At 33.9% G+C, this 11,859-nt stretch overlaps 1 protein-coding gene across 1 annotated transcript; it reads left to right on the top strand.

Moving 5' to 3' along the window:
• The first annotated feature begins 730 nt into the window (after window positions 1-730).
• Window positions 731-11,858, top strand: LOC127861075 (uncharacterized). Its single transcript, XM_052399446.1, has 4 exons — window positions 731-1,420; window positions 5,717-5,977; window positions 8,142-8,334; window positions 9,150-11,858. Exons 1-4 carry the CDS (start codon window positions 1,132-1,134, stop codon window positions 9,901-9,903), a joined length of 1,497 nt encoding a protein of 498 aa, XP_052255406.1. The 5' UTR covers window positions 731-1,131; the 3' UTR covers window positions 9,904-11,858.
• The last annotated feature ends 1 nt before the right edge of the window (window position 11,859 follows it).

The raw sequence follows: 11,859 nt of genomic DNA, 5'->3' as shown, positions 1-11,859 counted from the left end.
CATGTTAAGAGTATTTTAGTTATTTTACTAACACAAGTGGGGGAATCAACTTGGAATGTCCAGGTTCTAATCCAACGTCTTTATCATGAAGAACCACGATTACGTAAAGATGGGCTGACTGCCAAAAAAAAGTTATGACTGAAACTGAAAGGACTTGTCGGATTCACAGGATCAATCACCAATCCCATACTCCTCATAATAACTGGAATTTCTCTCCTTACTTTATGGACTTGTTAAAATCAATCGAAATCTGAGAAATAAAGAGTCACAAGTAATCTCACTCACATGGAATTAGTGATGAGGAGCTGGATGATGGACTTTGCTCAACAGGTGACTGAACTTCAACCACTTTTGGCTTTGTTGGAAGTGCTGAAACAGAAGAATCATTTTTGCATGTTCAGCTAATTACAGACATAGAAATAGAAAATATTCATGAAGAAACAGAAGATTGAAATATTCTTCAGATACATAGGACCAACCACCAATCCTGCATTCCATTTGAATGAGCAAGTTTACTTTCTTTGTGGACCAGCTAAAAATCGAATGTACGAATGTAATTCACCTAGTGAACACAATATGTAATATTTTAACGAGTGCCGAGCCAAGAGTGGAAATATAATGCATTTTGATCATGAGAGAATTATTTTTTGATCTTGCCCTTAATATGGCACGCCTGAACCACAAAAATGAGAAAAACTAATTTAAGTTACTTAAACTAGGTTTTTCTCTACTTAAATTCAATTTAAGTTACTTAATTCGAATTAACGCTGCTTAAAATGAATTTAAGTAGTTTTTGTGGTTCCCGCGGCGTTAACGCTAATTAAAACACCGAAAATGCATTAACGGTGCTTAATGGTAATTTTCTTACTTAAGTTGAATTAATTCAACTTAACAAGGATTTTCTCTATCAATTGTACTATTTTCAATTAAGTTGCGTTAAAATAGGTTTTTCTACTTAAAATATGTTTTTAGTTACACGAATTCAACTTTAGTAAGGAATTTTACTTAAGTTGTAAAGTCGAATTGTTTTGATTGGTCAGTTAATGATCCGGAAGACCTAAGCCAATCAGAAACGTCGTAACAAACGTAAACAGGAAAGGATTATCTTCTACCGCCATTTACAATTTTGCAATGGATCGGTTACAACGCACGCATTTACCTACAGCTGACAGTGTTCTTGAAAGAGTTTCAATAACACTCAGAGATGTACAGAGAGGCAAACAGAACGGCAACCTTGACGTTTCTGCAGCTCGCACCCAGATCGCCAGTCTTCTTACAAACTTGCAGAGACTTGAGAATGACCACACCGTCCCAGATGATTTACTGAAGAGCACCATCCAGTCAGTAGTGTTAGTCAGAGATAGTCTCCCTGATTTGACTCAACATGCTCAACACAGCAGTCATTCAGTTGATCGTTATGGTGAGTAGAATGCTAAATATAACAAACTTTTTGGCCTGTCATGCATAAAGGGGGTAAGGAGGGAGTCCCATCCCGAAATCCTGTACCTATTATTTTGCTCCTTTGAGTCCTTTCCCGATTTCCTGGATTAAATTAAATTCATTCCCAAATTCCAGATAAAGGTATAAAAAATGTTAGGCAAATTGTTTTAAATAGATCTAAACCGCAATGCATATCTTACAGTCCCAGCCAAACTCACAGGACCTCAGGACATGACTGGTAAAAAAATTGGAGGTCCAGTAAGGTGACCACACTTACAGGACCTCCTGACCAGTATAATATTTTCTGATGCAAAACATAAATAAAGGACCGTCCAGTAAAATTTTTTAAGGTCCTGTAAAAGTTTTGATATTACAGGACCTCCTGTCCAGTAAAAATAAATTGAGTTTGGCTGGGACTGATCTTAAGTTTTTATTCACATCAAATTTTCTGTTTTTAAATTCTCACAAGAAACTTGTGTGTTTATTTTATAATTCTGATGTAAAATTTGAAAAAATTTCCAAATTCTGGATAGGAATCCAGATTCTTGATAACATTTTTCCTTAATTCCTTAAGAAATTTAACGACATTCCCAATATCCCGGAGTAAAAATTGCTTCATCCTTGAGTCCCCATGAAAAGCCTTCCCCTCGCCATGGATATACTGTTTATGATATTTTCGTGCATGTTCATGTATAGTCTGTTTTCAAAGGCTGTCCAGGTAGGAATACATGGGGTCCTCTTGTATTATATATTAAAGCTGGAAAAAAAAACAATTTTTAACCAGGTGTTTCTCAGAAACCCCGTATTTTAATCAGTACAAACAGGTTGATCCACTCCCATTCACGTGTGGCCCGTCACGGATGAAGCCTGACTTGAAATGTTATTCTGGCACCACTATATTTCACAATATTATACCTCCCCATTTCCTGTCTTATCTAAGGCCAAAGAAAAATGATTGTTGGTTTCCCCTAACATGGACAAAAAAATCAGACCCGGCAGGCAGGAATTTTTTTTTTTTTTTTTTAATTCTTAAATGGAATGTGTAATGCTTTATTTTTTTCTAAAGATGCAAATTAAACATGTGAAAGATATTGAATTGAAGTGTCAGTTTGCCCTTAAAGCTTAGTTTAAAACTAATATGACACAATTTTGTTTATGAAAACAACATAAATTACAACCTCAATGTGTAGAAAAGACCAGGCAGGTAAACTTTTATTTTTATTTTTTTCAAATAGCAAAAAAAAAGTTATGACCAGGCACCTAAAAATTGACCCGTCCGGGTTAGGGGAAACCAACAATCATTTTTTTTGGCCTAATAAAATATCTACTATATTATCATTTATGTAAAAAAAATTGACATGAATTTTATTTTCTGTTAATGTTTAACACAACAATCACATCTCAATATAATTATGATCATGTAAGTTTTGTTTTCACAACAACAAGCAAAGAGTATCAAATGTTTAATCAGTGACAATTAACAAATTTATAAAGAGTTCCATTCAAGGTGTTGATTATTGTTTAAAAACAATTGGGATTCATTCCTTAATTGTATAATCTTTTGATGTTAATAAATTTTCTTTGTCAATTGAAATATGATTTACTAATCAGGAGTTTGTTTGTTAAACAAAATGTCAAATGGAAATTTGTTTTCAAATTAGAGAGTTGGCCAAAGGTATCATTTCTTATTTCATTTACCACTTCTGTTTGTTTATTGAAAACAAATTAAGTGCCAAATGTATCATTTAACTATTTTTTTTATTGTAAAAAAAATGTTTCTATAAAATCGTCTAGATTACCATACAAATAGTACCCCTCTGACAGGCTCTTTGTTCTGATATTGTTTGTCACTGATAAAACATCATTGGATAAATATTGGCAGATTATTCTTAGGCCAAAAAAAAAAATATGTGTGTTTCCGGTTTCCCGACCGACCCTATTTTTTGGCCCCGACCCTAACATTTTTTTCAGCTTGTCAAAAAAAAAATTGTGTTCATGTCCGACCCTACCTTATTTTAGCGCCAAAAGTTGTCAAACATCGAGATTTGTCTTTTACTAAGCATGTTTCACGATAAAAATCTGTCTGAATCGCGGTAAACTTGAGTTAAAACCACGTTTTGCAAACCAACATGAAAAATTTCACAACTTCCGGTTTGGAGAGTATGTAATACCGGACCGGACTCGGAGAAACCCCGAAAAATTTCCGGATTTTACCGATTTTCAAAAAAAAAAAAAAAAAAAAAACTTTTCCGACCTACCTAACCTATTTTTTTCAGGCATGAAACCGGAAACACACATATTTTTTTTTTTGGCCTTATTGTTAAAAATTGTAAAACAGAATAGAGCCAGAATAGCTTTCTCAATGTGGACCAAATAAACCTGTATCATTTTGCTATTTTTTTTCAACTCGCTGGTAAATTACGGATTTTTATGCCCCCGTCGTCAAAACGACGGGGGCATTAAGTTTCACTGATGTCTGTCCGTCCGTACGTCTCTAACTATTTCCGTCATGCATAACTCTGCAATGGCTAAAGAGAATCATTTGAAATATAGTATCCAGCTTCATCATGATGAGTTGGACGGTGTAAGGCATTTTCAGATTTACCGGATTACCACTTCCTGTTGACCGATGGACTTAAGTTGTTTTTAGCAATAACAACACTTATATTTCCGTCAAGCATATTTCTGCAGTGACAATAGGAAATCATTTGAAATTTAATATGCAGCTTTATCGTGACAAGTTGTAATGTGTATGGCATTTTCAGATTTATCGGGTCACCACTTCCTGTTTACAGATGGACTTGGGGTATTTAACATTTAGCGGGGGCATCTGTGTTCCATGGACACATTCTTCTCTAAGTTTTTCATCGTTTGCAGCCACAGTTTAGACTCACTGGAAGTTTATATTACTTAAGTTTTAAAAGCTAAATAGAACAACATTAGTAGTTATCGGCATGTTAAAATCAATTACAGATTTTTTTTATATGATATCATCTTATCATATACAACTATGATTCGTGCAATAAAAGACACATAATAAATTACTTTTTTCTGTTTTTTGGACAATATAGTTGCTTAGGCCACAATGACAGAAAATCAATGCATTAAGATATGCTTATGACAGTGGGAGTTATCGGCATCCCAAATTTCTTCTTTTATTCCTACCAAAATTAGTTAATGAAACCAAACCATACTACAAATGTAGATGGATAATAATAATCATATACTAGGACGAGTAAAAATGATTTGGTAAAGTGTCTATTGCACTACATAAAAAACCCCAAAAGTTATGGGTTTTTTTTGGCGATTGGAAAAATAGAATTGCCTCTGCAGTTGGACATAGTTTTACATTGAACACTATGGGAAATTTTATAACATTCTTCTTGTCAGAAACTACAAGGTCAATTGAATTGATTTAATGCATGAATGATCATCGGATGGACCTCTAAAGAAGCCATGTGTTGATGATGATCGGTAAAACAAGATGGCTGCCATAGCTGGACATAGTTTAACATTAAATCCTATGGGAAATAAAATTCATCTTGTTAGATACTTGAAGGCCAATTGAATTTATGTGTGTGTGTGAATGATCATTTGATGGTCCTCTTCAGAAGTTGTTTAAAAAAAATGTGTTATTGGAAAATCAGCCAGCATTTGTTTGACTTTGAAACTTTGTTAAAATCCTATGATCCTGTGGGAAATTTTTGCCTAATAGATCTGTTGTCAGCCATATGCATTTAGATATATTTTGTAAGTAAATTCTGGTGGGTGATTACATGCTCCGGGGAGCCTCTGGTTTTATTATAGCATTAAAGTACCTATAATTTCATTTGTTTACGAAACCGAACCATCAGATAACATGGAAATAAATACATACATGTAGTACTATAGTTCATGGTAAAGTTACAGAGCAGACTGAACAAACTTTATGTGCGTCAGAGTAATTTCATTTTCTGCATGTTCAAAAAACATGTATAGTGCAGCTTTTTATACCATCATACCTAACAGATAGAAAGCATCTTTGTTTGTGTTTTTGACATTTCTATGTGTATTTAAGACTGATTAATGTTGATTGTTCCTATTGAATCACAAGAAAAATCACACTGTTGCAAATCATGAAATTGATTCAGTTGCAATTTATGACTGGTTTCCTGCTTCCCTCTCGTGACTCAACCCTCTGACTGCATGAGTCTGTAGTTTACAAAAGCTACATATGTAAACTTTAAAATTACATGCCTATTTGTATAATATTATTTTAAACTTTTCTCTCTTGTAGAGGACACAGTACCAAACCCTCACGGACGTGGCAGAGATCTATGTGACATTGACATCAGCAAACTACAACAGCTAATTGATATGGGATATACAGTGAAAGAGATAGCAGAGAAAGGTTTACTAGGTGGTGTCCTTCATCCCAACACACTATATAGCAGATTAAGATCCAACAACATGCAGATCAGATCATCATACACAGATATTAGTGACGACGACTTGCATTCTATTGTTGCAGAATACAACAGAGACCACCCTAATTCAGGTAAATTCAAACACAGATTTAAGGTTTAATTCATATCTCCATTGCAAAATATCTGTATTTCTGATAAATTGAAAATTCTCTTTGTTATCTCCAGAGCTTAAAATGTTATTGCATACTCTGTATACAATGCAATGATAACTTGTGAAGTAAAGGGGTCATTTGGGTCATACCTAGGAATCTCTGCAAATTAAACAAAGTATTGATAAAAATGAAGATTTTCCTTAATTAAATCTCAATCGATCCAGATACAATGCACATAGATCTACAACACTTAAAGTCATATGAAAAGAACTGCTGTTAAAAAATCTTTGTAGATTTGAATCGACTACATTAAACTGGTGCTGAAATTAGCCCGCTCATTTATGCTTGAACTCACATTATCTGACATTGAATTAAATATGTGTCATTTTGCCTTTGTTTCTAATTTGTTTTGAGAGACTTAAAATTCAAGAGACATTCCAGAAAACAAAACTTGTTTACAAAAAGAAAATCCAGATAACAAAATTAATACAATATTTACATGTATAAATACATGTAGTCTAGAACCACTCACCCAATTTGGACCAAAATTTGATGGAATAGTCCTGGAGTTGCCGGCTTACAAAATTATATCCAATAGCCTCACCATGCAACCAAGACGGCCGCCAAAACGGAAATTAGATCTAAAGGACTCTTTTGCTAAAAAAAACTTTGGTGAAATGATCATTAGGTAGTAGTTGCCTTTTAGGATTTTATCTGATGACCATACAAACCAACCAAAAAAGGTGTCCACAGCAGAACTTAGTTTAACAAAGGTTAACGTTCCTACGAGAAATTCAGTATAAAAATGGTTTTGTCTACAGAACTTCTTGTTCATGCTGAACTAAGTTGCGAATGTACATGTACTTGGTTTTACAAATATCCTTTAGGAAATTATCATCCTTCTTCAATGTAACGTTCACTGATGTTGGAGTTAGTATAAAAATAGGAGATGTGGTATGATTGTCAATGAGACAGCCATCCACTAAATTTAAAGCAGCCAACAATTAAACTTCTACAGGTCAACACAAGGTCTTCAATGATAGGCATATATATATATATATATATATATATATATATATATATATATATATATATATATATATATAGCCCATACCATGAAGTAAGCTGTAAAAGGCCCCGAAATAAAAGATGTGAAATTAATTCATAAAGGACAAAAATCAACCTAATCTATTGAAAAAAACGTAAAACGAATAACAGTGAACATAAAAAACAACTATACCCACTGGACTACAGGTTCCTGGCTTGGGACAGACACATAAAGTATGTGGCGGGGTTAAACCGGTTAGTGAGCGCTCAACCCTCCCTCTAACCTGGGACAGATGTGGGACAGTACAACAGAAAAACAAACTGTAAAAATCAGTTGAATTTGAACTTAACTCTTGAGATTGATATAGAAGACAAACACTTTAACAAATAAGACACAAGACAACAACCTATATCGACATTGAAAGAGTATTGCTGTTTCTGTCAGCTAGTTCAAAGTAAAAAAGCAACCGATAAGCACACCTAGTTAACTGGAAAAAAGTTATCAATAAGTACACGCCTAACAGGATTTTATTGCCTTTTTTCATGGTTTACAGATGAGCGATTAAGGCCTTTAGTAATCTTCTCTGAAACTGCTTGACAAAGGACTTCAATATGTACAATGTATGGGTGTTTCATTAAAAAGGTTACTGGTCTGAAACCAGTTACTCAGCTGGAATCAATTTTTGAAGGAAATGGCAACAAGAAAAAAAAGTTCTACATAACACATACATTTGTAGGGCCACATAGGAAACTAATTAAAAATCCTCTTTTCTGGAACTACTTGTTCAACTGAAATCAAAATTTGGTTGAACAGTCACTAAATGGTTTGCTTTTCAGAATTGCATCAGACGACCTGGTCTGACATCCAAGATGGGCACCACAACCAAACATAGTTAAATATCATGCATATGGGATTCTATGTGAAATATAGAGTAGAAAATATTACTGTTTAAAGTTACATGTACATTTGTCTTAATGTAACTGTAATCCAGGTGAGCGATTACAGGGTCCATGGAGTGTCTGGTTTCATTTTCATATGTACAGTACATATGTATATATACCTGTATGTAATTTGCATATTAATTTCTTTATAAAGGTTCAGCTGAGGTGCATGCTTATCTTAAGACAAGAGGCATTTCCATTAAAAGAGAAAGATGCAGAGAGATGCTGAGAAATGTAGATGCTTCTGGTACAGCCTTGAGGTGGTCAGCTACTATACAAAGAAGGAAGTACAGTGTACCAACAGCAAATTCTGTGTGGCATCTAGATACACATCACTCCTTGATAAGGTTGGTATCAGTATATACCTAAATATGAACAATGGGGGATATATCACAAAAATATGATTTTTTCACAAATTAAAAAAACCTTCAAAATTCTGTCCTCATTGTTGCAGTCGTCCAAACTTTTTCAAACAGGCAGATACCTTTAGCAGATCATTATGGATTTTGATGAAACTTGCACAAAACCTTCGTTGTGTTCATTATATTTCATTCAAAGTAAATTTTAAATTTTGAGAGAAAAAAAATAATGTTCATTTTCTTTATTTTCATGAATAACTGCCAAATTTGACTTTTTTCATTTTATGGTTACTTAGGTTAAAGTTTTTTCAAACTTAAATAGCTTTGTCAAATCTGCATTGCTTTTGATAACATTTGCCATTTATGTCGTGTTTTTCTTGGCCAACAGTTAATATTAATAGTAAGTCTATTCCTCTAATTCTTGTCAAACAATGAAGATCACATATTTTGACGGCAGTGTATAGTATCTTATATTGCGGAACTTGTAAAGCAATTATGACAAACAGAAACAAGGAAAGCTTTTTGCATCGGTTACGAATGTACATGTACATTGTTTGTACTTCAAAAATTTCTTCCCTCTTACATTTTAGTTGTTTACTGACAAATGCATATCTTGCATAACGTCAGAAAACTTGTACACATTGAGCTCATGCATATTTAAAGTGAGATTATTTTGTAGAAGTAGCTTTCAGTCTTATACAAATGCATCAACTAGGTATAAAGAAATTTCTCATGGCATGTTTAGGTAATGAATATTAATCTGAAAACAGAAACTTATCAAACTTTTCTTTGATCTTTTTCAGATGGGGAATAGTTGTCCATGGTGGAATCGATGGACATTCCAGACTGGTGTCTTTCCTTAGGGCCGCCACTTGTAACACCTCTAAGGCAGCTGCGTCGTTCTTCCTCCAGTCAGTGAAAGCGTACGGTTTTCCGAGTAGAGTCAGAGTTGACAACGGTACAGAATATGGGGACATTGGTCGGTTAATGATATCAGTAAATGGCGATGGCAGAGGGTCATTCCTGACAGGCCCATCAGTACACAATCAACGCATAGAGAGACTTTGGCGGGATGTTTTCACCAAGGTATTAGATACGTTTTACAAGCTGTTCCACTACATGGAGGAAAGACAGCTGCTCAATGTTAATGATAAAACACATAGATGGGTTTTGCAGTATGTGTTCGTGCCGATAATTGACAGAGCTCTGAGACAGTGGATGGAGACCCACAACACACACAAGATTAGAACAGAGAACAATAGAACACCAAATATGATGTGGTTCCAGTCACTAGTCCAGGGTGATAGCCAGCGTTACACAAGCGTTCGGAACATTGAGCAGCCTCCAAATGAAGCAGTTTCAGATGCCATTAGAGATTTGCAATTGAGTGAAGATGACACCACCTACCTTGTTCCACGTGATCCCTGCCCTTTGAGTCAGCACAACTTTCAACAGCTGCAAACAACAATTGCCATCAACAGAAATTCAACGAGCCATGGACTTGACATATTTGGTGATGTGATGCAGTTTGTTTTAGCACATCCAACAGAACTTTGAAATTGTTGCTTTTCTAGGACATTTTTGTGACTTCAGTTAGTGCCTGACATGTTCATGTTGTATTTGTTGTAAGATACCAATTCTTTAATGTATTATTTATTATACATGTAAATATTTGTATGTGCAGTGATGAAAAAATAAAGATTATAAGGATGATCTTTTTTATTAAATTAAAAGTTTGAAATTGAGTTGTAAGCATAGGCATCATCTCTTATTTGTAAATTTGCAATCATTATTTTAAGCAAGGTGAACACATTTGTTTTTAAGGTTTTAATCAAAATATATGTTTTTGTATAAAACATAGTACATTTTCTCTGATAAATCTAATATGCACAAGAAACAATTTATCTTGAAGAATGGAAATGCAAATACTCGTTTGTACATGTGTTTTCTTTTGTTTTCAAATTTATGCCATTTGTTATTAATCATGTCCATGTGGAAATATATTTATTTACAGTATATAGGTATTGCATAATATGTATTAACATTTATGAATGTTTGTCTGTGTACATGTACAATTTAGAAAATTAAATGTCATTGAGAGCTGAAAGAATCTTCTTGATATGCCACTCTATAAGTTAAAGGTTGATTACTTCATACCACTGGAAGCCATTATACGTAAAAATGAGACAGCTATGGTTGCCTACTCCTAACATACATTTTTTTTGTCAATAAGGGAAAATAATCACATTGATCAGTTATACTGGAAGTCTTTCGGTATAACATACCTCATATAGGTATTGGAAATACACATGTACATGTAGCTCATCAATCATAATAATATGGAAGCCACAGCCAAACTTAAATTCATGAAAGATCTCTAATGATTTCACACAAAATCTCTGCCTGAAACTTTTTGACGATGCAGAATTAAAGGATCGGTATTGTTACTAGATGTGTTCAAATTCTATTAAAGTCTTAAAATATGTGTATTTCATATGCAAAACTGTGCCAGCTGAGACACATACATGTGAAAATAAAAAAAATAAGGGGTAAGTGTTGGCGAGACCACACTCCATCTACAAGGAAAGCATATTGAATATAAAAAATCTAGAGGTCTCCACAGTACTTTCAACAAGGGTGGAATTCCACTCCTTGTGAAAAGCTCTAAAGTACCCATACATGTACAATATATATCTGCATATCTTACCTACACTATAAAAAATGAAGCAGTATTATTGCTGACCCAATCAAACTCTTCTTGAAGATATACATGTATTTACCTGAGAGATTTGTCAGACTCCAATGTGAGTTGATCTAACTAATCAACACAATACCATTTGTTTACCTGTGTAAACCACTGTATGGAGATTTAAACTTGTTTTCTATTGAGATGAGTTTTCAATCACTATTGATTACATTGCATAGCAAAAAAATCATCTCTGTTTATACTGAGGCACACATAACAATGATTGGATCAACAATAAATCCTTTGAAAACATGGATATACCTTAACACAACTGACATCTGAAATGCACCGAAAATAAAACTTCATTTTCTAACTTTTAACTTTGTGCTTCTGACAGAAAGCTGTGTACAAAGATGTTAGTTTCCACAACTTTACATCAGTTGGTAATAGTGGAAATATAGTACCAGATCTCCAGTCTGCATATACATGCTCAAAAGTGGCAGATGGTCGTGCAACTTTCATCTCATTTTCATGATTCAATGACTTAGTATGAAACTTTGACATTATTTTACATTTATGTCCATGTTACCAAGGTTAATTGTTGATACCTCATTGTGATGTCATAGTGATACTTGGAATGTAAATGTTCATGTGTATAGGTAATTTGTCAGGAAGGAAGTCACATCCTCATAAAACTATGCATTAAATTGTTTGTGAAATGAATTCAACATTTCTTTGTGTTAAACAGAAGAAATTAATGGTTAGATTGTGAACAAACTGTTAATACTTTTGAATACTGTGTACTGATAAAAAAGTGGACATTGGAC

This window comes from Dreissena polymorpha, chromosome 15, assembly GCF_020536995.1.
Source record: "Dreissena polymorpha isolate Duluth1 chromosome 15, UMN_Dpol_1.0, whole genome shotgun sequence".
Classification (NCBI taxonomy): domain Eukaryota; kingdom Metazoa; phylum Mollusca; class Bivalvia; order Myida; family Dreissenidae; genus Dreissena; species Dreissena polymorpha.
This window is presented reverse-complemented; position numbering and strand designations above follow the sequence as displayed.